This window comes from Budorcas taxicolor, chromosome 24, assembly GCF_023091745.1.
Source record: "Budorcas taxicolor isolate Tak-1 chromosome 24, Takin1.1, whole genome shotgun sequence".
In the NCBI taxonomy this organism is placed as follows: Eukaryota; Metazoa; Chordata; class Mammalia; order Artiodactyla; family Bovidae; genus Budorcas; species Budorcas taxicolor.
Window position 1 is genome coordinate 18546262 of NC_068933.1, and position 27792 is coordinate 18574053.

The window sequence follows — 27792 nt, forward strand, 5'->3', positions numbered from 1 at the left end:
AGGCCTCCCTGTCCACCACCAACTCCTGGAGTTCACTCAAACTCATGTTCATCAAGTTGGTGATGCCATCCAACCATCTCATCCTCTGTCGTCCCCTTCTCCTCCTGCCCTCAATCTTTCCCAGCATCAGGGTCTTTTCAAATGAGTCAACTCTTTGCATCAGGTGGCCAAAGTATTGGAGTTTCAGCTTCAACATCAGTCCTTCCAACATTCAGGACTGATTTCCTTAAGGATGGACTGGTTGGATCTCCTTGCAGTCCAAGGGACTCTCAAGAGTCTTCTCCAACATCACAGTTCAAAAGCATCGATTCTTCAGCGCTCAGCTTTCTTTATAGTCGAACTCTCACATCCATACATGACTACTGGAAAAACCATAGCCTTGACTAGATGGTCCTCTGATGGCAAAGTAACGTCTCTGCTTTTGAATATGCTATCTAGGTTGGTCATAACTTTCCTTCCAAGGAGCAAGCGTCTTTTAATTTCATGGCTGCAGTCAGCATCTGCAGTGATTTTGGAGCCCAGAAAAATAAAGTTCAGTGGTAATGAATCCACCTGCCAGTGCAGGAGACACGGGTTCAACCCCAGATCCAGGGGATCCCACGTGCCAAAGAGCAACCACGCCCATGTGCCAGCCACTACTGAGCCTGTGCTCTAGAGCCCGGGAGCTGCAAGTACTGAGTCCACATGCCCTGGAGCCCATGCCCCACAACGAGAGAAGCCAGCGCAATGAGAAGCCCGTGTACCACAACGAAAAGTAGCCCCCACTTACCACAACGTGGGGGAGAAAAAGAACAGCAGAGTATTGTCGTGAGGGTTGAATATGAAGATATTCAAAATTATTTAATACGTCCAGTGCTTAACATATGGTTGAGCATACAGCAGGTAATCAATAAATATTTACAGCCTTCCCAGTTCACACACATCTCCAAACAGTGGAATTTCTGTTTGAGACAAGAGATAGTTCCCAGCAGTCTTATGGGAGGCAGTCAAGTTTACTGCTAACCAATTAGGAAGTTTGCTGCAGATCAAAACATCCCTTTTATCACCAAGCCTAGAACTTGGTGAACAAGGGGGGAAGCAATCAATATCGCTAAGAAGACACGAAAAGATTGACATCGTAACATGATTGGCTCACTCTACTTGTTCACTCAATCTCCATTTAGATTTCAGTTCCACAAGGATGAACAATTCGTCATAATGGCAGTGATTAAGATGGTATTTGGCCAAGGAACCAATCTCCACACGATGTCCCTAAGAAAGATATATATATGTACAGAAAACAAACCATGGGAAAATAACAGTTTATTACTACCTGGAGATTTTCTCCAAACACAGAGAAGCCACTGAACTGGGTTGAATGCTGGAAGGTCTCTGTGTGTGTGTGTGCGTGTGTGTGTGTGTGTTAGCTGCTCAGTCATGTCCGACTCTTTGCAACCCCATGGACTGTAGCCCACCAGACTCCTCTGTCTACGGGATTCTCCAAGCACGAATACTGGAGTGGGTAGCCATTCCCTTCTGAAGAGGATCTTCCCAACCCAGGGATCGAACCCAGGTCTCCCACATTGCAGGCAGATTCTTTACCATCTGAGCCACCAGGGAAGCCCTTGGTTGGATGCCAAAGCAAGTCAGAGACCCCTCCTGCGTGCTTCTCCCAAAAGTCAGACCCAAGTCTTAGATCTGGACACTCTCTTATGAGAAAGGGATGGAACATCTGTCAAGAGGAGGACGAGGACAGCCACCAGACAGAGAGTGGACTTGAAGCCTGGGAAGCCTGCCTAGGTTTCACTTTATTCTTTCTTATTTGTTTCTTGTTCTGAGTTCAGTGAAAGAGAGCGGATATCCTCTGTTGACAAGGATTAGAAAGCAGATGCGTTTTATCCAGCATTTGAGGGAACGAAGGGGATTCAAAGAAAGAAATGCTTAGACATTTTCCCAAAAGGCGTAGTGGCAAGCTGCATTAACTCTTCTGCTCGGCCATGAATCTTCACCTGGTCTCTGGAGGGACTTCCTTGGTGGCCCAATGACTAGGAATCTGCACTCCCAGTGCAGGGGCGTGGGTTCAATCCCTGGCCAAGGAACTAGATCCCACACGCCACAACTAAGACCCTGCAGCCAAATACAATACATAATCTTTTTTAAAAAACCTTCACCGGGATCTAGGAAAGTTCTGCCTCTCCCCAGGGGCTCATAAAAGATCCTTAAACTTGACCAGCCGTAAAAAGTCCTTTGGAGACGAAGTAAAAGGGAAGGGAAGGTACAAGCTGTGGGCCTTCTGTCCTGCACAGGCCAACAGGAACATCTCTGCTTCTTACTGAACTGGTGCACAGAGAGCCTTCAAAAGATGCTTACCCGCTGGCGATACCACAGGACTGTTCCTCACCACAAACATTAGATTTCAAAGAACTTTTTTGGCCTGTATTATGGTGCCCTCTTCACAGATTGATTAAGTTGCTACCCAGAAGGAAGTGAGATTTCAAAAGGAAGAATGGTGGCATTCTCCAGGTCTTAAAAAAGCAGTGTTGGACAATGATAAATAGGTCCTGGACTCAGAGAGACTTTAGTATACAAACTTCAGCGCTACCACTTATTACTTGTGTGATCTTGGGCAAGTCTCTCAAATTTAGCTCCTCAGCAAAACTGGACCAGTAAAAGGAACCAACAGGAGGGTTTTGTATGGATTTGTTCACAAATTCTAATTTATGATTTCAAAGTACATGCTTTACCTATAATGTTTTAAAGCCTCCTATGATAGATTAAGCTATTAGAAGTCTCATGGATGTAATTCTGTAAAAATTCTGTAACTACAACGGGGCATGGATGAATAAATCTTTCGAGGAAATAGTCAAGTATGCTTTGTTTTTAAGAAATCCAGACAGACAGTTTGGACAAGAATCAAGTCATAATTTTATATCATTTTTAGGGACTAGATCTTATCAGGTGATGTGGTGTGGTTTACATGTTTGTAATTTCTCAAAATTCTTATGTTAAAGCTCTTACCTACAATGCGAAGGCGTTACAAGCTTTTGCTTTGTGGAGGTGGTTTAGTTTAGGTGAAGTCATGACGGTAAGGAACTCATAATTCATGTTCTTATTAGAACTGAAAGCGAGCTCTCTCAGCATGTGAGGACAGAACCCATCTGCAGATCAGAAAGCGGGTCCTGACCAGACGTGGAATTGGCCTTCATCTTGGACTTCCCAGACCCTACAACCAAGAGAATTAAGCAGTTTTGTGTTTACTATATGTTATGGCAGCCCATACAGACTAAGACATAAAAATGCTCTTAAAAGAAAAAAAAAATCCAGTTTAGGGCTTCCCTGGTGACATAGTGGATAGGAACCCACCTGCCAATGTGGGGTACACGGCTGCGATCCCTGGTTCAGGAAGATTCCACATGGCACGCAGCAACAAAGTCCACGCACCACCAACTAGGGAAGCCCGTGGGCGCTGGAGCCCGAGCTTCGCAACAGGAGAAGCCACTGCAATGAGGAGCCTGCACACCACAAGCAGAGAGCAGCCCCCCTCACTGCCCCTGGAAAAGGCCCTGCAGCAAGGAAGACGCAGTGCAGCCAAAAATGGAGAATAAACAGGTCGATATTTTCTAACCCAGTTCAGATGCAATCACCTGTCATCGGGAGATGCTGTCTCCTCCCTTCTCCCTTGAACTGTGAGCTCTAGGGCTACCGCTCCAAGGAGCCAAGCCTCTACCCTCATCTGAAGAGCATGTCCCTGCTCCTGAAGGTTGTCTCTATCAAACTTAGCCCAGCAAAGAGCATCTACCAAGCAGAACGAAGCAACCCCGTGCTGCTCACCAGCCAGCATCTGTGGAGCACACTTCTGTGGGTTCTGTTGGATCTCCAAGGTGACTCAATCCTCCGGTCAGACTGGAGTCTCAGCTGCAACTGAGACACCTAGATGCTCTTGTCAGATCTGGCATTAACACCCTGCTTAGATTTGAGCTTTTTTTTTTTTTTTTTGAGGTTTTCCCAGTAGTCGTGTATGGATGTGAGAGTTGGAGCATAAAGAAAGCTGAGCACAGAAGAATTGATGCTTTTGAACTGTGGTGTTGGAGAAGACTCAAAGACTCTTGAGAGTCCCTGGACTGCAAGGAGATCCAACCAGTCCATTCTAAAGGAAATCAGTCCTGAATGTTGGAAGGACTGATGCTGAAGCTGAAACTCCAATACTTTGACCACCCGATGAGAAGAACCGACTCTTTGGAAAAGACCCTGATGCTGAGAAAGATTGAAGGTGGGAGGAGAAGGGGATGACAGAGGATGAGATGGTTGGATGGTGTCACTGACTCAATGGACATGAGTTTGAGTAAACTCCAGGAGTTGGTGATGAACAGGGAGGCCTGGTGTGCTGCAGTCCATGGGGTCGCAAAGAGTCGGACATGACTGAGGGACTGAACTGAGTTCGCTTTGAGCACCAGACTCTGAACACGTGGCCACAACCTCTGGCCAGTGGCTTCTCTCCCGGTTCCAATGCCAGCCAACCTGACGCCCGGTCTGCCTTGGCCTTCAGTGAATACCAGACCATGCCAAGTCCATCCAAGTCAGAACAAGATGACGTGCTGGCTCCCCATCCAGGGTTTCCCTCCAATCCATCAGCGTATATACTAAGTGTACATACGAAACAACCAGGCTTGCCTTATTTTCCTTTCCACATTTTGCCACTTCCTAGAACTCTTGTTTTTGAGAATCCTGACCTCCCAACATTCCATAATCCTCTTGAAAGGGACACAGCAAATATGTTCTCTGCACAGTGCAAACAGAAGCTGATTTCATTTTTCCATCATCTGAAAAGCACAGAAGGTAATTTCTAAGCCAGTAGTAAAATCTATTTATAAAGAAAGCTGATTTGTTTTCTGCACTTTCCAGCACAGAAGTTCAATTTATTTCCTTACCATAAAAAGAACCATTACTTTTGTTAAGCAATCGTAGTTGGTACATTTTTTAAATGTTTTAATTTCAAAAAAAAAAAACAACAACAACCCCAATTTGCAAATTAGAGCGTAAATAGCTTTCTTAAAATGGCCCATTTCAGAACCAGTTTGCTGATTGATGATTTCACTGTGCTTCAAGGCAAATGATTTCACAGTCATTGGGTGTATAATATAATGATGTTTTTATGAAGCAGTTAGTATCACTAAAAATATAATTATTATAAATGAAATTATAAGGGGAAAAGAGAAATTTTCACTCTGACAATGCCAAATTTTGTACTAAATTATAAATTATGCTTCTATAAGAAAAACTACACGTTTCTTCTATGGGACAAACCTAATGGCACCCTGAAAACCTAATAATAATGGAAAAGGACCCGCGGTGATATTGAGTCCCTTGTGTTCCTGGGATCGGCTGCCTTGTGTTATTTGTAGGGAAACACCACCACCTTGTGGACATATAAGAAATGTCTACATTCTGCTCAAGTAGCATCAGATGGCGTTAAGAAAAAAACACCAGTTCTTTTCAGTTTCTGTAGCGCTTTCTACATAAATAGTGTTATATTTGTGTTTAAAGGACAGCATAGTATTGCTGATAGAGATTTATAAGTGATTTCAAAGTGTATTAGGGAAACACATCCTCTAAATAGAGCTTCAAGGATGATTTCTAAATTCCAAATTTGGTTATGGGTACTTTTTTTAAGCAACACTTAACTTTATTACACATTTGCCCAACACATGCCTGCCTTTTGTAGTAATAATCTTTTAGACTTCTATTGAATTTGCTGCTGCTGCTGTTAAGTCGCTTCAGTTGTGTCCGACCCTGTGTGATCCCATAGACAGCAGCCCACCAGGCTTCTTTGTCCCTGGGATTCTCCAGGCAAGAATACTGGAGTGGGTTGCCATTTCCTTCTCCAATGCATGCATACATGCTAAGTCGCTTCAGTCTTGTCTGACTCTGTGCGACCCCACAGACAGCAGCCCATCAGTTTCCTCTGTCCATGGGATTCTCCAGGCAAGAATACTGGAGTGGGTTGCCATTTCCTTCTCCAAATTTAGTAGATATCAAAGAGCTTTCACATCTATTAACATTTTTTTACACGTTTTATTTTGCACTGGGATATAGTCGATCAAAAAGATATCCTTTTCATTATAGAGGACTAGAATGCAAAAGTAGGAAGTCAAGAGACACCTGGAATAACAGGCAAATATGGCCTTGGAGAACAGAATGAAGCAGGGCAAATGCTAACAGAGTTCTGCCAAGGGAATGCACCGGTCATAGCAAACACCCTCTTCCAAACACAAGAGAAGACTCTACACATGGACATCACCAGAGGGTCAACACCGAAATCAGATTGATTATATCTTTGCAGCCAAAGATAAAGAAGCTCTATACAGTCAGCAAAAACAAAACCGGGAGCTGACTGTGGCTCAGATCATGAACTCCTTATTGCCAAATTCAGACTTAAATTGAAGAAAGTAGGGAAAACCACTAGACCATTCAGGTATGACCTAAATCAAATCCCTTATGATTATACAGTGGAAGTGAGAAATAGATTTAAAGGACTAGATCTGATAGACAGAGTGCTTGATGAACTATGGACGGAGGTTCATGACATTCTGCAAGAGACAGGGATCAAGACCATCCCCATGGAAAAGAAATGCAAAAAAGCAAAATGGCTGTCTGAGGAGGCCTCACAAATAGCTGTGAAGAGAAGCGAAAAGCAAAGGAGAAAAGGAAAGATATAAGCATCTGAATGCAGAGTTCCAAAGAATAACAAGGAGAGATAAGAAAGACTTCCTCAGCGATCAATGCAAAGAAATAAAGGAATACAACAGAATGGGAAAGACTAGATATCTCTTCAAGAAAATTAGAGATACCAAGGGAACATTTCATGCAAAGATGGGCTTGATAAAGGACAGAAATGGTATGGACCTAACAGAAGCAGAAGCTATTAAGAAGTGGCAAGAATACACAGAAGAACTATACAAAAAAGAGCTTCACAACCCAGATAATCACGATGGTGTGATCACTCACCTAGAGCCAGACATCCTGGAATGTGAAGTCAAGTGGGCCTTAGAAATCATCACTATGAATAAAGCTAGCGGAGGTAATGGAATTCCAGTGGAGCTATTTCAAATCCTGAAAGATGATGCTGTGAAAGGGCTGCACTCAACATGCCAGCAAATTTGGAAAAGTCAGCAGTGGCCACAGGACTGGAAAAAGTCAGTTTTCATTCCAATCACAAAGAAAGGCAATGCCAAAGAATGCTCAAACTATTGCACAATTGCACTCATCTTACACACTAGTAAAGTAATGCCAAAATCCTCCAAGCCAGGCTTCAGCAGTACGTGAACTGTGAACTTCCCGATGTTCATGCTGGTTTTAGAAAAGACAGAGGAACCAGAGATCAAATAGCCAACATCTGCTGGATCCTCGAAAAAGCAAGAGAGTTCCAGAAGAACATCTATTTCTGCTTTATTGACTATGCCAAAGCTTTCGACTTTGTGGATCACAATCAACTGTGGAAAATTCTGAAAGAGATGGGACTACCAGACCACCTGACCTGCCTCCTGAGAAATATATATGCAGGTCAGGAAACAACAGTTAGAACTGGACATGGAACAACAGACTGGTTCCAAATAGGAAAAGGAGTACGTCAAGGCTGTATATTGTCACCCTGCTTATTTAACTTATATGCAGAGTACATCATGAGAAACGGTGGGCTGGAAGAAACACAAGCTGGAATCAAGATTGCCAGGAGAAATATCAATAACCTCAGATATGCAGATGACACCACCCTTAGGGCAGAAAGTGAAGAGGAACTCAAAAGCCTCTTGATGAAAGTGAAAGAGGAGAGTGAAAAAGTTGGCTTAAAGCTCAACATTCAGAAAACTAAGATCATGGCATCTGGTCCCATCACTTCATGGGAAATAGATGGGGAAACAGTGGAAACAGTGTCAGACTTTATTTCTGGGGCTCCAAAATCACTGCAGATGCTGACTGCAGCCATGAAATTAAAAGACACTTACTCCTTGGAAGGAAAGTTCTGACCAACCTAGATAGCATATTCAAAAGCAGACATTACTTTGCCAACAAAGGTCCATCTAGTCAAGGCTATGGTTTTTCCAGTGGTCATGTATGGATGTGAGAGTTGGACCGTGGAAAAAAAGCTGAGCACCGAAGAATTGATGCTTTTGAACTGTGGTGTTGGAGAAGACTCTTGAGAGTCCCTTGGACTGCAAGGAGAGCCAGCCAGTCCATTCTAAAGGAGATCAGTCCTGGGTGTTCACTGGAAGGACTGATGCTAAAGCTGAAACTCCAATACTTTGGCCACCTGATGCGAAGAGTTGACTCATTGGAAAAGACTTTGATGCTGGGAGGGATAGGGGGCAGAAGGAGAAGGGGACGACAGAGGATGAGATGGCTGGATGGCATCACTGACTCGATGGACGTGAGTCTGAGTGAACTCCAGGAGTTGGTGATGGACAGGGAGGCCTGGCGTGCTGTGATTCATGGGGTCGCAAAGAGTCGGACACGACTGAGCGACTGAACTGAACTGATAGTCAATCAACAAATGATGTTGGGACAGTTCCAGGTGAACAGTGAAGGGACTCAGCCATACCCATACACACACCTGTTCTCCCCCAAACTCCCCTCCCATCCAGGCCTCCACTTAACATTGAGCCGAGTTCCATGTGCTATACAGTAAGTCCTTGCTGGTTATCCATTTTAAATACAGCGGTGTCTACATGTCCATCCCAAACTCCCTAACTATCTCTTTCCTCCAGCAACCTTAAGTTCCTTCTCTAAGTCTGTAAATACCTTCCTGTTTTGCAAGTAAGTTCCTTTGGGTATGGGTACTTTTAAGACAACCAGAAGCTACTTTAGCAAAATGCAGCCATTTTCTTAGTTGTCCACAAGGTGGTGCTGTCGGTCGGGACTAAGCTTTCCTGATAGCTCAGACTGGATATTTTTTAACATGACCTGAGGCTGCCTGACAGAGGATGAAATGGTTGGATGGCATCACCAACTCGATGAACATGAGTTTGAGTAAGCTCCGGGAGTTGGTGATGGACAGGGAAGCCTGGCGTGCTGCAGTCCATGGGGTTGCAAAGAGTCGGACACGATTGAGGGACTGAACCGAACTGAACTGATGCTGCTTGAGCAAAATGTAGCCATTTTCTTATTTGTCCACAAGGTGGTGCTGACGGCTGGGACTACGACAAACTATTTTAAACGTTGCTCACAGCAAAGATAGTGAAGTCGCTCAGTCGTGTCCAACTCTTGGTGACCCCGTGGACTGCACCCTACCAGGCTCCTCCGCCCATGGGATTTTCCAGACAAGAGTACTGGGATGGGGTGCCATTTAGTTCTCCAGGGGTTCTTCCCGATCCCAGGATCGAACCCGGGCCTTCTGCACTGTAGGCAGACGCTTTACCATCTGAGCCACCAGGGAAGTCTGAAGAAACCATCAAAAATAAAAAAGTAGTCTGCAGAGATGGAGAAAATATTTGCAAATCATACATCTGTAAGCGGTTAATATCCAAAATATATAAGAAATTCAATAGAAAAAGCTATTTTAAATGGTCAAAGAAACTGAATAGATATCTTTCCAAAGGTCAATGGGTACATGAAAAGACACTCAATGTCACTAATTATTAGGGAAATGCAAATCAAACCACAATGAAATATCACCTCAGACCTGGAAGGCAAGAGATAATAGCTGGCTACAACATTTCGCTTGTATCTTTCTCAGGGCACTTTGATAGTTAATAATAATAGCTAACATTTATGATTTACAACTTATCAGAAATTTTTTAAGTCTCTTCCTATATTAACTCTAAATAGTCATCATTACCCTAGGAGAGATCCCATTTTACAGCTGAGGAAACAGCTATGTGGAGGTTACGTAACTTACAAAGGCGGGAGACCTGGGTTCGGTCCCTGGGTTGGGAAGACCCCCTGGAGAAGGGCATGGCAACCCACCCCAGTATTCTTGCCTGGAGAATTCCAAGGACAGAGGAGCCTGGAGGGCTACAGTCCATGGGGTCACAAAGAGTCGGGCATGACTGACTCTCACACACACACACATAACTTTACAAAGTCATCAAACTCAAAAGACAGCAGGGTTTGTCTACCACAGCAGTCTGTCTCCAGCAGCTACACTCTTTTTGGTGGCGGGGGGGAGCTGTGCTGGGTCTTCCTTGCTGCACACAGGCTTTCTCTAGTTGGAGCGAGTGGCGGCTCCTCTTCGCTGCAGTTCGCGGGCTTGTTATCGCAGTGGCTTCTCTTGTTGCAAAACATGGGATCTAGGGCACAGGCTCAGTAGTTGTGGCACATGGCTCAGCTGCTCTGCACGCAGACGTGGGATTTTCCCAGACCAGAGATCGAACCCGTGTCTCCTGCATTGGCAGGTGGATTCTTTACCACTGAGCCGCCAGGGAAGCCCCATACTCCTAATTGTATGCTATACCGTCTCTCGCTGCACATCATTTACTTAGATAAAGGCCCTTACGATTAGGCCCTGGGTCAAAACATCTTTTGCATTTTCCTACCACTAAGTAGTGTAGCAGACAGCAAGTTGCAGACAGAGGGATATAAATAGATACGGAACTGATGTCCAAAGGTCTGCTATTCCTTACCCATCTAACATGTCTACTTCTGTTTTTCTATCACAACCCAACGTAGTCAAGTCACACTCTGTTCCACTCACTTCATTATCGCACACCAGGCTTTGGAATCTTAATATTTTAACTGACATTTAGGCAAGGTTTATTGTGAAGCAGGCATTGGATGTGGGTGTAGATGAGACAAGAATAAATAAGCACATGGCTCTTGTGTTTTAAAAAGCACACAGTAAAGCTTTAGGATGAGAAATGAAGGCTCTTTGGGGAAACCCAGGAAGTTCAAAGATGGCTTTTTGGAGGAAATAAGCCTGAATTTGTTTTAAAGGCCGAAAAGGAGGGGGCAGGGCCCACACGAAGAGGGTGGGTAAGCACCTAGAGCAGCATTCTAGGCAAGACACGGAAAGACAGAGCTTTCAAGCATTTCCAGTCAGGCTGTGCGGCTGGGGTTAAGGCAGCATGGGTTCCATGGTGGGAAAGAGGCCAAGATCACCAGTTCACTACGTGCACTAGGATTCTCCTCCAGAAATCAGTAGGCCTCCCTTTAATAGACTTTAGGGATAATGGCTTTTCATACTGTCCATGGGGTTCTCCAGGAAAGAATACCAGAGTGGGTTGCCATTTCCTTCCCCAGCGCAAAATAGAAGTGGAAAAAAAGGGGAAGCAGTGACAGATTTTATTTTCTTGGGCTCCAAAGTCACTATAGATGGTGACTGCAGCCACGAAGTTACAAGACCCTTGCTCCTTGGAAGAAAAGCTATTACAAACCTAGACAGTGTATTAAAAAAGCAGAGATATCACTTTGCTGACAAATGTCTATATAGTCAAAGCTGTGGTTTTCCAATAGTCACGCACAGATGTGAGAGTTGGACCATAGAAGAAGGCTGAACACTGAAGAACTGATGCTTTCAAACCATGGTGTTGGAGAAGACTCTTCAGAGTCCCTTGGACTGCAAGGAGATCAAACCAGTCAATCCTAAAGGAAATCAACCCTGGATATTCATTGGAAGGACTGTTGCTGAAGCTGAAGCCTCAATACTTTGGCCACCTGATGCAAAGAGCCAATTCACTAGAAAAGACCCTGACGCTGGAAAAGATTGAGGCCAAGAGGAAAAGGGGACGACAGAGGATGAGATGGTTAGATAGCATCAGTGACTCAGTGGACATGAATTTGAGCAAACTCCGGGAGATAGTGGAGGTCAGAGGAGCCTGGGGTGCCACAGTACATGGGGGTCACAGGGTGGGATAGGACTTAGAGACTCAACAAAAACAAGGGGGATAATGATCAGCTGTTTCTTTAGAGAGATCACTCGGCACTACAGTAGATGGTTTGGAAGGGAGAGTCGATGGAATCAGGGAAGTAGATTATAAAACTGTTGAAGAGATGGGAGCAGGGACTGAAGCTGTGGAAGCCTGTTAAGACCCACCCTATACGGAGAAAGACCTCTCTGAAAGCATTAGCTTTCCCTGTCACCCGCCTGCCCATCTCCACCCAAAATCCTGCAGCGCTAGTGAGATCTTCCGCCCGAACGCTGGCACTTAATTGTCTTTTATTTTATTCCTTGTTTGTTTCCTCTGCATTACTCGAGTCTCCGTAAGTACGAACAGTACAATAAAAGTTTACGGAATTGAGACGGCTTGTGAAGTCGCCCAAGGCCAAACAATGCGCCCTGTGTTACTCAACGCCCCCGGCGCACACGCGAGCCCAGCCCTTGGCTGCGGCGCGCAGTCAGGAGCAGTCCACGAGGCGGCTTCGGGAGGGCTGATGTGAGTCATCGCATCCCTGAGCTAATTACCGCCTCCTCCCGAGACCTCGCAGGCGGACTTACTCCAGAGCGGCTCCAGTCGCCCAGCTCGGCTGCGAGACCCACCGCGTCCACCAGAGGGCGCGGCTCCCCGGCTTCGGCACTCGGAAAGGCCCGTTCTCAGGGCGCAGGCAACAAAAAAAACAAAAAAAAAAAACACGCGGGTCTATTTTGGCCCTCTGCGGATGCCGTACCCAGGCTGTAAACAGGAAGTGGAACTCTACTTGGGACTTGACGTTGGGGTGAGAAAAAGCCAGGGACCGGGGGGGAGACGCGGCCACTCCAGTGGAGCGTACGTTTTCGGGGAGCTCGGGCCCCGTCTCCACTTTTGTGACTCCGTCGCCCGCTCCTGCGCCGGTTCACGTGTTTTGCCACGACCATGGCCGAATACTCCTATGTGAAGTCCACCAAACTCGTGCTCAAGGGAACCAAGGCCAAGAGGTAAGGACGCGGGTTTGCGTGGGAGATTCTCGCCCTCTTTCTCGACGCCGCTCAGCCTTCCCCTCCCTGGGGCGAGTGTCCTGGGGCGTCAGCGCCCACCTGGAGCCACAAGGAGCCAGGAGGCCACAAGGTCGGATTTCCCTTGATGAACCCCCACCTCCAGACCTATGCTTGGTAGGGCTGTGTTAGTCTGATCGTGTTGGTTTTAACAGTAACTTCCTTTATTAGGGATAACTGTTTTCAACATTGCCTCCCTGCCACCTTTAAAAAAATTAATTTTAATGCAATATGCAGATACGGATTTTGAAAAGGCTATGGGTTCGAATCTGGACTCCGCCAATTACTAATCTTGTGACAGGTTCGTTAGTATCTTTGAGCTTCCTCTTGGGAGGGGATTAGTGATACTCCAAAAGGGTTGTTTTGAGGATTAAACGAGGTGGCGTGTACAGTAAATAAGTAGAGCCAAATGCAAGAAGAAGTTACCCAACTAGTCGATTTGCTCAGGGCTGATGATTTATGCAAATACTGAGCATTTCATCCTGGTCTCAGTGATAAGAGTTTTAGGTACTTTTAGATGGGATGGAAAGAAGGTGTTAAGAAGCAAATTGAAGCCATGACTCTTAAGAACTCTGCCTAGGAGTCTGGGATTAAGAATTTATCCTGAATACATGTGAAACTGTTACTGCCTGAATTCATAGGAGGGAGGAGAGAGTTAGCTTCTGAAAGCTTATTTTGTGATGAAAATACAAGTAAGTGTGTCTTATAGTCATTATAACTGCCAATATAGTTAACACACATGTAGCATTTCATATGTGCCAAGAACTGTTCTAAGCAATACCTGTTAACTTTTTTAAAAGTCACTCTTGGGCTTTTTATTGTTGAGATATACTACATATACTATAAAATTCGCCCTTTTAAATTAGAATTCAGTGGTTTTTAGTATATTCACAAAGCTCAGCACTGTTGAGTTGCTGAACATTTTCATCCTCTTAGAAGGAAGCCCCACCATCATTAGCAGTCACTCCACGTTCTACTCATCCCCTAATCCCTGGCAACCACTAATCCACCTTTTGTCTGTATCAGTTTGCCTCATAAACATTCCATATAAATGGAATCATACAATATGCAGGATTGGACACAACTGAACGATACAATATGCAGCCTTTTGTGTCTGGCTTCTTTTACTTAGGATAACATTTTCAAGATTCATCTATGTTGTATCAGTACTCATTCCTTTTATGGCGGAATAATATTCCATTAAGGGCTTCCCAGGTCGGGAAAGACAAGAGATCTCTTCAAGAAAATTAGAGATACCAAGGGAGCATTTCATGTGAAGATGGGCTCAATAAAGGACAGAAATGGTATGGACCTAACAGAAGCAGAAGATATTAAGAAGAGGTGGCAAGAATACACAGAAGAACTATACAAAAAAGATCTTCACGACCCAGATAATCATCGTGGTGTGATCACTCACCTAGAGCCAGACATCCTGGAATGTGAAGTCAAGTGGGCCTTAGGAAGCAACACTACAAACAAAGTTAGTGGAAATGATAGAATTGCAGTTGAGCTGTTTCAAATCCTAAAAGATGATGCTGTGAAAGTGCTGCACTCAGTATGTCAGCAAATTTGGAAAAGTCAGCAGTGGCCACAAGACTGGAAAAGGTCAGTTTTCATTCCAATCCCACAGAAAGGCAAAGCCAAAGAATGCTCAAACTACCACACAATTGCACTCATCTCACACACTAGTAAAGTAATGCTCAAAATTCTCCAAGCCAGGCTTCAGCAATACGTGAACCGTGAACTTCCAATGTTCAAGCTGGTTTTAGAAAAGGCAGAGGAACCAGAGATCAAATTGCCAACGTCTGCTGGATCCTCAAAAAAGCAAGAGAGTTCCAGAAGAACATCTATTTCTGCTTTATTGACTATGCCAAAGCCTTTGACTGTGTGGATCACAATAAACTGGAAAACTCTGAAAGAGATGGGAATACCAGACCACCTGACCTGCCTCCTGAGAAATCTGTGTGCAGGTCAGGAAGCAACAGTTAGAACTGGACATGGAACAACAGACTGGTTCCAAATAGGAAAAGGAGTACGTCAAGGCTATATATTGTCACCCTGCTTATTTAATTTAAATGCAGACTACATCATGAGAAACGCTGGGCTGGATGAAGCACAAGCTAGAATCAAGATTGCCGGGAGAAATATCAATAACCTTAGATATGCAGATGACACCACGCTTAGGGCAGAAAGTGAAGAGGAACTAAAAAGCCTCTTGATGAAAGGGAAAGAGGAGAGTGAAAAAGTTGGCTTAAATCTCAACATTCAGAAAACAAAGATCATGGCATCCGGTCCCATCACTTCATGGCAAATAGATGGGGAAACAGTGGAGACAGTGTCTGACTTTATTTTGGGGGGCTCCAAAATCACTGCAGATGGTGATTGCAGCCATGAAATTAAAAGACTTTTACTCCTTGGAAGGAAAGTTATGACCAACCTAGATAGCATATTCAAAAGCAGGGACATTACTTTGTCAACCAAGGTCCGTCCAGTCAAGGCTATGGTTTTTCCAGTGGTCATGTATGGATGTGAGAGTTGAACTATAAAGAAAGCTGAGCGCTGAAGAATTGATGCTTTTGAACTGTGGTGTTGGAGAAGACTCTTGAGGGTCCCTTGGACTGCTAGGAGATCCAGCCAGTCCATCCTAAAGGAGATCAGTCCTGGGTGTTCATTGGAAGGACTGATGCTAAAGCTGAAACTCCAATACTTTGGCCACCTCATGCGAAGAGCTGACTCATTGGAAAAGACTTTGATGCTGGGAGGGATAGGGGGCAGGAGGAGAAGGGGACGACAGAGGATGAGATGATTGGATGGCATCACCACATCAATGGACATGAGTTTGGGTAAACTCCAGGAGTTAGTGATGGACAGGGAGGCCTGGCGTGCTGTGATTCATGGGGTCACACAGAGTCGGACACGACTGAGTGACTGAACTGAACTGAACTGAAGGTGGCTCAGTGGTAAAGAATCCGCCTGCCAATGCAGGAGATGCAGATTTGATCCCTGGGTGAGGAAGATCCCCTGGAAAGGAAATGGCAGCCCACTCCAGTATTCTTGCCTGGGAAATCCCATGGACAGAGTAGCTTGGTTGGCCACAGTCCATGGGGTTGCACATAGTCAGACAGGCCTGAGTCCCTAAACTACCACCAGAGCTCCATTGTATGGATATAACACATTTTGTTTATCCATTCATTAGTTGATGGACATTTGGGTTTCCATTTTGGGGACTCTAATGAATAATGCTGCTATGAATATTCTTATGCAAGTTTCTATGCAGACCTATGTTTTCATTTCTCTTGGGTGTAAACCTAGGAGGAGAATTGTTAGATCCTGTGGTTTCCATAAACCTAATTCCATGTTTAAGTTTTCAAGAACTTCAAACTCTTCTGGTTGCACCATTTTACATTTTCACAAGTAATGTATGAAGATTATGCCGTAACTCCTAATCCTCACAGTAAGAGTTGGGTTAAATTGTTATCCTCACAATGTATTGTATAGGTGGGGAAATTGACAGATTAAGTAAATTTTCCCAAAAAATCACAGAGCTAAGAAATGACAGAATCACGATTCTAAAAGGCAGTCTGGCTCCAGAGTCTGTTCTCTTTAACTGTAACACAATATGAAGAGGATCAGAAGTGACTTCTCTGTATCAGAAGTAAGAGGGTATATCAAGGGATGCTGTTGTCGATCAGTAATTCATATATTAGTGTACATCTTAGAAGAGTCTTCTAAGATTCTATCTTACATTTAGTATGCAAATCAATATATCTAAACTCATCTATATAAATTATCTCCTGTAGTAAGAAGAAAAAGAGCAAAGAGAAGAAGAGAAAGAGAGAAGAAGATGAAGAAACTCAGCTTGATATTGTTGGTGAGTCAATTTTCTATTACTTCATTCTGAGCGAAGTTAGCATTGGTTGAGATTCCCTTAAAAATATTTTCCTAGTAGGGATAAGTAGTAAAAGAAAGTAGAAGGAATTTATGGCCAAGTCACATTTGTCTTAACATGCTCAAATATTAGAGTTACAGGTTGCTTTTATGTTCTAGCACAGTCGATGTCTGATGCCTCTGCTTCATCATCAGAACAAAGCACAGGAGAGGGGAAACTTAGGGCTCTGACTTAATAGGTGCCATTGTTAGACTACTTAGTAGCCCAGAGATGCTGATACATCATTTTAAAGGCCTGAAACATATAAATATCATTTAACCATATTTTACAAATTATTTTCTCTCTTTTTATCATATTGATATCCAGTTGTCCTAGCACTATTGATGAATAGACTTTCTTTCTCATTAAAGTGCTTTGGTGTCTTTGCCGAAAATCAGTTGACTTTATATGTGTTAGTCTATTTCTGGACTCTGTTCCAGCGGTTTGTGTGTTGTTCTGTTGATGTATGTGTCTTGATTACTGCGCCATTTCATAAAATCTTAAAATCAGGTGGTGTGAATCTCCCAGCTTTATACTTCTGTACTTCTTTATAATCTGGTAGAGCCTTTGTATTTCCATATAAATTTTACAATCAATGTATTACTTTCTATAATAAATCCTATTGGATTGACTATGGAATTGACTGTATTGAATCTAGAATCTAAGTCATGTGCGGAGAATCAACATGAAGTGTACTTGTTCAGTATAGCACAGAACATATACAAATAATTTTATATCACTACTACATTTTTAAGAAAGAATTAATGATCATAGGATGTTAATGATGATTCTGAGTAAAGCATTTTTTTTGTACTGAAAAATTATAAGTCAGAAATAGCTCAAATTATTGTGCAAACCTCTCACTAAATTATCTGAACTGTAGTAAAATATACCTAACATAAAGTCCATCACTTTAGCCATTTTTCAATGTACAGTTCAGTGTCATTAAGTGCATCGCCACTGCTGTGCAGCCGTCACCACCATCCATCTTCAATTCAAGATGAATATTTTTCCTCTTGCAAAGCTGAAACTGTTCACCCATTAAATTATAAATGCCCATACCTCACTCTCCCCTAGTCCCGAGCAACCGCCATCCTGTTTTTTATCTCTCTGAATTCAACTGCTCCAGAACTGCAAAAAAAATTTTTTTTAAGTTAATAAGTTACAATGACAACAGCAGCAAGTAAGAACCTTCCATCACAAATACAAAATGTAAATTTAAATGACTGATTTTATCTTTTAGGAATCTGGTGGACAGTAACGAACTTTGGTGAGATTTCAGGAACCATAGCAATTGAAATGGATAAAGGAACCTACATACATGCACTTGACAATGGGCTTTTTACACTGGGAGCTCCACATAAAGAAGGTTTGTGTCTGGTAGCGGCAATGGGATGGAAAAGGCCACTTGAAGTTAGTATTTTATGGCATTCGTTCACTTAAATTCTAATAGCAAATGTATGCCAGAGGGGTGAATCCATTGATTTGACTTCTTCCACTTTCTTCCTTCCTCACTATTTACGTTGTTGGCAACTCCCTCTTTCCAGTGTAAGCATTTGAAAACATTCTGTGTAGTTCCAAAAGGGTATCCATGGCAATCAAAACTAATGTGAATAATTGAAATAATAAAAGGAAAGAAAAAGAAAACCTAGATGAGTCAAAAGTTTGAATTCCTTTACTCTTTAGACCTTTCGCCACAACTAACCCGGGGCACTATTAATCTGAAGTTTTCTCTTTCCATTTAGCGCATGGGAAGAAGCACTAATGAGACATGAAGTAATTAGAAAATTACTAAGAGCTTTTTGTCCAAATGGTCATCCCTTTAATAAATTAAAGCATTTTAGTTTTTTAAACATTAAGTGCTTATTTGTCTATGTGCTGACTGCATTTTAAAACACAAAGAGATAGTATCTTGGAAGTAACTAAATAAATAAGCATCATGCTGACCTATCTCATTAGGTATGTAAAACTAAACTTTAGTTTTTTTGTTTTTTTTTAACATATGTTCTCATTGACTGTTAGAGACTGTCTTACAAAACTAAAGTTTGATTTTACATACAGAAGATAAACTATTCTCTCTCTCTCTCTTTTTTGGCTTAAAATAACACAGATTTATTATTATCACACAACTGTAGAGGTCAGAAGTCCAAAGTGAGTCTTGATGATCTAGAACCAAATGTTATCTGCATTTGAAGATAAAGTAACTCTTGATACTATGAATACTATGTCATGTCCGACTCTTTGTGACCCTGTGGACTGTAGCCCGCCAGGCTCCTCTGTCTATGGAATTCTGCAGGCAAGAATACAGAGTGGGTAGCCTTTTCCTACTCCAAGGGATCTTCCCAACCCAGGGATTGAACCCACGTCTGCTGTGTTGGCAGGTGGGTTCTTCACTGTCTGAACCACCAGGGAAGGCCATATACTGTATTATAATTACATAATATAATATTCTTACCTTTGGTTTCAAAAGAGAAAGAGCTACTTTTTTTAAGCTAACGAGTATTTTTACATGTATATTTATAAGAAATGTCATATTTACTTCAAAATGTTTTTCTCTTGCAGTTGATGAGGGCCCTAGTCCTCCAGAGCAGTTTACAGCTGTCAAATTGTCTGATTCCAGGTAAGCTTGAGTTGAACTATAATTAATACATTGTAATACAACATGATATAATAGGATATATCCATTAAAAGTGGTGTTTTTGAAGAAGAATGAATTTGGGAAAATGTTTGCTGCATAATATAAGGTATTATGTAGTACTTGTACTTAAAAAGTAGAATATTAAACTGTATACACAGAACCACATTGTCCAGTATGGTAGCCACTTGCCATACATGGCTTTTGAACATTGGAACTGTGGTTAATCTGAATTTTACATACACGTTTTTATGTTCCACATTTAATTTTCTCTCAGTTTTTAACATTTAACTATTTTATTAATCTGAAGAATTGCCCTGAAGTCTGGCTATGGAAAATACCTTGGTATAAATTCAGACGGACTTGTTGTTGGGCGTTCAGATGCAATTGGACCTAGAGAGCAGTGGGAACCCGTCTTTCAAGATGTAAGTACTATTGTTTTTTTTTTTACAAGTTCCTTCTCAGTGTAGGAGAAAGTCTCTAACAGTCAGTGAGAGCATATATTCAGGAAAAACAAAAAAGTAGAGTGCAATAATATGCATTAAATTTTTACAAACTAACATGAATTCATAACCTTCAAAAGATCTCAAAAAATAGTGCAACACAGGAAAAAAAAAAAAACACAACAATCAACAGAGTGAAAAGACATGCTGTGGATTGGGGAAAAGTACTTACAAGCTAGATATCTGTTAAAGGGTTAATGTCCAAAATATATAAGATAATACTCATTCAGTTCTCTGAGATCTGCTCTTAGTGGATCAGTGATGAAAATAGCCAAATCTGAGCATCAGAAGACCTTTAGTCTACCTGATACATGATCTCTGTAGTTCTGAGAAGCTAAAGAATTTAAACTAAAATGTGTGTGTGTGTGTGTGTGTATAAAGGTGACAGTAGATAACTCAGGACTTTATTGATGGGTGAGTGTGTGTGTGTATGAAAGGCTGATCAGTTCTGAGCAATGATGAAAGGTTTTATTACTATGGACCTTTATAACTGTGAAGGTTTCTACACTTGATCTGAGCTCAGAATTTTTAGAAAAACATTCAGTAGCAAAAACAAAAAAAATTTTTTTTAATTGGCAAAGAAACTGAATAGCTATTTCTCATTATATCAACAGAAGAGGCCAGCATATCATAAGGCAATATGATGAGTCAGATACTACCAGTCATACAGAACTTTAGGGATTTTCGTTTCACTTTATTTTGGGGGAAGACACTAAGTTTTAAAATTTTATAGAAAGACTTAAAAGTCCCTGGTGTAACAAGTAAAACTTTAACACAGAAAAGGGACTCAGCGGAAAAATCAGCAGCACAGATTTAAATCACCTTGGACTAAATTACAGCCACATTCCAGCTCACCAAGAGTCCTGCAGATGACAGAAAACTCAGCCCTCACTCCCTCAAATAAGAAATTAAATCAAATTCATGTTATTAGCAATTTGGTCACTGGTTATGACAGATGATTAAATTCTTCCTACACCCAAAAGTCCCTCACACATTGATTCTTAAAAGTTCTGAGCAATAAATTCAAAGGCATCAAAGGCTAGCTTTTCTACTTTTTTCTGCATTTCTTTTTTTTTTAATGTTATTGAAGTATAGTTGATTATACTTCAACTATTATATTTTTATATTTTCTAATTATGGAGTAAAATCTTAAAATATTACTATTTGAGTAAAATACATTATATCTTTTTTTCTTTAAAGCTAATTAAAAAAAAAACTTACTAAATCAAGTATATCCCAGTAAATCTTGGAGACCAAAGGAAATAATTCTATTCCATATAGTTAGAATTTAGTCCTACTAAATCTACTAATAGTAGATTAAAAGTATTTAATCTAATATTAGAAGTATTTAATGTGATTATCTTTGAGTAGTAAGATTATAAATGATTCTGATTTGCTTTTCTATGTTTTTTTTATTTTCTAGATTTTCTTCACATTCTTGTTCCTGATTCCTTTTAGATTTGGGAAGGAATCAGTTCAGTGTCAAGACTTAAGAATCTTTTTGCAGATATTCTTATAACTTACTTCTTATTATTTTGTTTCATTTAGGGGAAAATGGCTTTACTGGCCTCCAATAGCTGTTTTATTAGATGCAATGAAGCAGGTGATATAGAAGCAAAAAGTAAAACGGCAGGAGAAGAAGAAATGATAAAGGTAATCATGAGAATTTTCTATAGACTAATGCACGTCACATATATGATGAGACTACGTCTGTTTAAAATGTTGCGATCTGATCCACACTCACTGTGTGTAATGCATTAGTGAGGGCCATGGTGGAAGGCAGAAAGAAATGAGGAAAAAAAGCCTTTTTTAAAGTGGCCTAATCCTTATCAATAAAGCATAAAAATCCATGTTACATTTTCTCTACTATCAGCATAACTTAAATGCATCTATCAAGTATGTGTATACATTGTTTTAAATTTGTGTCGTATGTTTGATTTTACTTTTTAAATATTCTCAGTTTTCATAATCTTTAGTTTTACAGTCTTATGGTATTCTTTTTAACCTCAAAAATATCGTTAATCTTTTGAAACAAGAATGTTAATACCAGTAACTGTTCATTTCATCATTTGGAGTTGATTGATGGAGAAAGAAATACCATTCTAGATAGCTCAGGAATTAGAAGTTTTAGTATATCTTCCATAGTTTTCTCAAAAGCCATTTTCACTGCTAAAAATATCCCAAAAAATTTAAATCTAAAACCTAGATTTTCTTTTGTTGTAATTTTTAAAAGTGTTAGTCATAATATTTTTCAACTATTCAATACATAAAACTAAAACAAATAGCTCCAGGCGCATGCATGATTGTCTTTAGTGTTCCCATAAGATAGTTACTATTATCTTTTAACTGTCCACGGGAGGAATAGCCGCTAACCATCCTTAAATCCTCACTGTTTTGATCAGTCACTGCACGAAGTCACACAGCTAAAGTGGAGACAGAATGCATACCCAGGCCCAACTGGCCCTAGAAGTTACATTCCACAGCACATTGCTTCTCCAAAAGCAAGTCACTAGAAAAATGCTGGCGGGGCATTCTCTGGTGGTCTGGTGGTTAAGACTCCAAGCTTCCACTGCAGGGACACAGGTTCTACCCTGGTCAGGGAACTAAGATCCCACTCACCTATTTATTTCATTTTTAATTAAAAATGATACCGAAGGAAAAAAAAAAAGTATGCGGTATTTATCAACAGTTGCAGCTATTTTTATATGAAGTACCTGTCAGGTTTCCCTGGGTCTGTTTGGTTGGGCAGGTACCTGGAACCTCTGAGCAGCGATAATCCAGGACTCGGTCCACCCTCCCTTCCACATTGCAGGCTCTGCTTGTCTGTGTCAGCATCCACCTTCATAGACTGGCCTTATCTACCAGAACACATCCCTTCCGGCCAAGGGCAGTATAGTGTCACAGTATAGAATTTCCACAGTTTTTTGAGGACTCCTCCAGCCAGAGTGGTTGCACACATATTAATTGCTCATGCCTTATTATTGCCTACAACTTTCAAAGCAATCTTGGAATGTGCTCTAAGCCACAGAGATCACTTTCAAGATGTTGGTCCTTTGGGTTGCAGATTGCCAGTTCCTTGGCCCTGAATTCTATCCCCTTCCTGCCCCACTCCATTCTCCAGGCAAGAATACTGGAGTGGGTAGCCATTCCCTTCTCCAGGGGATCTTCCCCTCCCCGGGATCGAACCCCAGCCTCCTGCATTGCAGGCAGCCTTTTCCATCTAAGCCACCAGGGAAGCCCTTTGCCCTACTCAGTTGATCTTAATTGTTATATCTGTGTCAGTTAATCTATTGCAGGTGATAGTATCTGTCAAAACTTCTGAAGGTAAAAGGATTTAAAAGGGATAAATTCCAATTAGGTAGAAACAAATTGTGTTATGTTAAAAGCTTTGAAGCATTTGGTAAAAGCCTGTGCATAGTAAAACAGCTACTGTCTTAAACTTTCAGTGTTATAAAGTGTACACTAAATAGCAGGATAATTTGATTCTACTGTATTTACTTTTGGAGCCAAAATTAAACTAGTTAAATTATTGCCTAATTGGCATAGTGATATCTGATCTGTAAAATGCTTTTCAAGTAATTTTCTCTTTAGTTTTTCTCATGTAAGGGATCTAAAGAAACAAATAATAGCAATTATTTATGTAAGTTACATGTATATATAAACATATCTAGAACTTGTTTTATTCTGAATCTAACTGCTAAGTTGTTTTCTTCTTCTGTATAAGAAATCATCTAGAACGTTCTTTTGTAATAAGTAAGGTGGGGCAGGGGAAGATAACTGTGTAACCTCTGTGTTCTCATCTCCAATATATAGATCAGATCCTGCGCCGAAAGAGAAACTAAGAAAAAAGATGATATTCCAGAAGAAGACAAAGGAAATGTCAAACAGTGTGAAATCAATTACGTGTAGGTATTTTTTTTTTCTTTTAGAACCAAAGGTTTGGCAGTGACATGCTTCTCAAGACACCTAAAATAAAAGACCTGAAAGACAGAACAGACAACATAATGTAGACTCTAGGATAGGGCACTGAGCTGAGCGCCTCTCGTAAGGGTTCAGGTTTCAACATTCCCGTCACCTGGATTGGTCTGTTCTCCCTGCTCAAGGCTTCCCAGTGGCTCAGTGGTAAAGAATCCGCCTGCCAAGCAGGAGATGCAGGTTCATCCCCTGGGCGGGAAGATCCCCTGGAGGAGGGCACGACAACCCACTCCAGTATTCTTGCCTGGAGAATCCCATGGACAGAGGAGCCTGGTGGGCTACCATCCATGGGGTCGCAAAGAGTCAGATGCGACTTAGCAACTAAACAACAGTCCTGCTCTGTAGAGTGGCTGTCACTGTCAGTACATAAAGCCTGTCAAACGTTGCCTGGACACAGGAGACTCCAGCCAACACTCTCAAGTGTTAATTAAGTTTGTAGAGCTACCCAGACAACTGCCTTCTTGATGGTGAGGTAGAAAAGTCATTTTTGTTGTTGAAAAGTTGTAAATTATTTGAGTAGAACAGTTTTTCTTTAGTAAATGAAAAACTTAAAATATTAGTAAGCTTGTTAGTAAACATGTATAATCAAAGTTTGAGACATTTTTCAAGAAAGGCATTTTCTTAACAGAAAAAAATTCCAGAGCTTCCAAGACCACAAGCTTAAAATAAGTAAAGAAGACAGTAAAATTCTGAAAAAGGCCCGGAAAGATGGATTCTTGCATGAAACACTTCTGGACAGGTAAGTAAACTTTTATTCATTTCCAACTATTTTCAGTGTCCAATAGAAGTGGTGTATAAACACATGTTCTTTTCTTAGTTACTGTAATTTTAAAAATTTGTCTTTATTTTTAAATTTTGAATGTGGTGGTATTACCTTAAAAGGGACATTGTAAGTCTGGGAAAAGATCACCAAGAAAAAATATTTGGAAATAGCCAGATTCCAAGGGCTTATATATTTTGTTACAAGCAATTCAGGTTTGACTGAAACTACTTCATAAATTCATTTACCATCGACTTTTTTGTAACTGTTAAAACCAGGGCTAGAGAGAAGTAGTAATTTTAAAATTCAGTGGGTTCTGTCAAAAGTACTACAGGTTTCCAAAAATGAGACAAAAATCAGTTTTAAAATTTCTAAGTATAAAATTGATGAAATTGAAGCACTTTGTTAAGTTGAATTCATACATGTGCAGGATATTCAACATAGCACATTATTAATATTTGTTTATTAGTTCCTATTTAAGAAAGTAGTGTCCTGGATTTCCAACATTAGTAAAATGGTTGGAGAGGCTTAGTTGTGAGCTTACAAATACAAATCAAGTAAGCACCAGATCAGAAGAGAATTTGGTAATCTGCCACTTTTCAAGTCTTATGTTGCAAAGTTAGCTTTAAGATATTTCTTTAGATTACTTGATAATAACAGTGCTTTATCAGGTGTTTCCTGTTAACTAGTTGATCAAGTGACTACCTGAAGACAAGAAATGATGTAATGATTATTTCCAGCTGAGCATATTAACGTACCTATTTCTAGGAAATCAACAATAGGCAATAAAAGCAATCAGGATATGGAATTGAAAGAAACAGAATAAGGTTTGTGTCCTATAACCTCTATCACTTATGAAAATACAACATTCCCACCTTATTAAATAGAAGTTTAGGCCAATACTTAAATTCAGAGGCAATTAAAATTGCTGTTATGGATTTTAAAAGTCCTTAGGCAACATGAGTTAAAGATTAGGAAAAGTGTTTTTGGTAAGAATAAAATCCCATGTATTATGAAACATAAAATTGAGAAGTAAACATTTTAATTAAAATATTTTACCATAAGCAGTGTGGTAAGATAATACCTGAAACTGAGGGCACAATTGCCAAACACAGTTTATGATTTTAGTAGCAGGTGACCACTATATGACATGTTTTCAATAGATTAATTTTTTTATTATTTGTTTTTTGTTTAAACAGGAGAGCCAAATTGAAAGCTGATAGATACTGCAAATAACCAGGATTTTTGTTTCTGTCTTCTTTTGTTTTGTTTTGTTTTTTTTGACTAATAAAACCAATGCTTTTACAGAATTATTGGGCTGTTTTATAATTATTGCTGAACCAGTAGCTAGATTTAACTAAGATTAGACATCCTGGAATGTGAAGTCAAGTGGGCCTTAGAAAGCATCACTATGAACAAAGCTAGTGGAGGTGATGGAATTCCAGTTGAGCTATTTCAAATCCTGAAAGATGATGCTGTGAAAGTGCTGCACTCAATATGCCAACAAATTTGGAAAACTCAGCAGTGGCCACAGGACTGGAAAAGGTCAGTTTTCATTCCAATCCCAAAGAAAGGCAACGCTAAAAAATGCTCAAACTACCGCACAATTGCAGTCATCTCACACACTAGTAAAGTAATGCTCAAAATTGTCCAAGCCAGGCTTCAGCAATACATGAACCGTGAACTTCCTGATATTCAAGCTGGTTTAAGAAAAGGCAGAGGAACCAGAGATCAAATTGCCAACATCTGCTGGATCCTCGAAAAAGCAAGAGAGTTCCAGAAAAACATCTCTATTTCTGCTTTATTGACTATGCCAAAGCCTTTGACTGTGTGGATCACAATAAACTGTGGAAAATTCTGAAAGAGATGGGAATACCAGACCACCTGACCTGCCTCTTGAGAAATCTGTATGCAGGCCAGGAAGCAACAGTTAGAACTGGACATGGAACAACAGACTGGTTCCAAATAGGAAAATGTGTACATCAAGGCTGTATATTGTCACCCTGCTTATCTAACTTATATGCAGAGTATATCATGAGAAATGCTGGACTGGAAGAAACACAAGCTGGAATCAAGATTGCCAGGAGAAATATCAATAGCCTCAGATATGCAGATGACACCACCCTTATGGCAGAGAGTGAAGAGGAACTAAAAAGCCTCTTGAAAGTGAAAGAGGAGAGTGAAAAAGTTGGCTTAAAGCTCAACATTCAGAAAACGAAGATCATGGCATCCAGTCCCATCACTTCATGGGAAATAGATGGGGAAACAGTGGAAACAGTGTCAGACTTTATTTTTTGGGGCTCCAAAATCACTGCAGATGGTGACTGCAGCCATGAAATTAAAAGACAGTTACTCCTTGGAAGAAAAGTTATGACCAACCTAGATAGTATATTCAAAAGCAGAGACATTACTTTGCCAACTAAGGTCCGTCTAGTCAAGGCTATGGTTTTTCCATTGCTCATGTATGGATGTGAGAGTTGGACTGTGAAGAAGGATGAGCACCAAAAAATTGATGCTTTTCAACTGTGGTGTTGGAGAAGACTCTCGAGGGTCCCTTGGACTGCAAGGAGATCCAACCAGTCCATTCTGAAGGAGATCAGCCCTGGGATTTCTTTGGAAGGAATGATGCTGAAGCTAAAACTCCAGTACTTTGGCCACCTCATGCGAAGAGTTGACTCATTGGAAAAGACTTTGATGCTGGGAGGGATTGGGGGCAGGAGAAGAAGGGGACGACAGAGGATGAGATGGCTGGATAGCATCACTGACTCGATGGACGCGAGTCTGAATGAACTCTGGGAGTTGGTGATGGACAGGGCAGCCTGGCATGCTGCGATTCATGGGGTCACAAAGAGTCGGACACGACTGAGCGACTGAACTGAACTGAAATCAAGTTTAATTGAGTTTCTCCATGCAGGTACTTGGAAAGTGGCACAGAATTTTTTTTTTTCCTGGATTTCCTGTCAAAAGGATGAAGGTCTACTGTATGAAACTAATATTTCTTGTGCAGTTTGTGGAAGCTGTCTTACTGCTTTACAGTCTTACTTTCCATTTCTTAATACAATAGGTGTCTGAGCAGTGCCTTTAAAAGGAAGTTAGAAACTCCCAGTCTATCAG

The 27792-nt window shown here is 41.1% G+C and overlaps 1 protein-coding gene and 2 non-coding genes across 3 annotated transcripts; all 3 read left to right on the top strand.

Moving 5' to 3' along the window:
* Positions 1 to 12603: 12603 nt before the first annotated feature.
* Positions 12604 to 25988, top strand: FRG1 (FSHD region gene 1). Its single transcript, XM_052661452.1, has 9 exons — positions 12604 to 12820; positions 16678 to 16748; positions 18049 to 18174; positions 19368 to 19425; positions 19751 to 19865; positions 21492 to 21596; positions 23757 to 23848; positions 24547 to 24657; positions 25878 to 25988. Exons 1-9 carry the CDS (start codon positions 12759 to 12761, stop codon positions 25912 to 25914), a joined length of 777 nt encoding a protein of 258 aa, XP_052517412.1. The 5' UTR covers positions 12604 to 12758; the 3' UTR covers positions 25915 to 25988.
* On the top strand, positions 20197 to 20275 carry LOC128068433 (small nucleolar RNA U2-19). Its single transcript, XR_008201494.1, has one exon. It is a non-coding gene; the product is annotated as a small nucleolar RNA U2-19 (small nucleolar RNA).
* LOC128068431 (small nucleolar RNA U2-30) lies at positions 20394 to 20465 on the top strand. Its single transcript, XR_008201493.1, has one exon. It is a non-coding gene; the product is annotated as a small nucleolar RNA U2-30 (small nucleolar RNA).
* Positions 25989 to 27792: the final 1804 nt, after the last annotated feature.

Coding starts and splice junctions, on each gene's coding strand:
- FRG1 (XM_052661452.1), top strand. CDS start 12,759: ATGGCCGAATACTCCTATGTGAAGTCCACCAAACTCGTGCTCAAGGGA. Junction 12,821..16,677: donor AAGGGAACCAAGGCCAAGAG/GTAAGGACGCGG, acceptor TATCTCCTGTAG/TAAGAAGAAAAAGAGCAAAG. Junction 24,658..25,877: donor CATGAAACACTTCTGGACAG/GTAAGTAAACTT, acceptor TTGTTTAAACAG/GAGAGCCAAATTGAAAGCTG.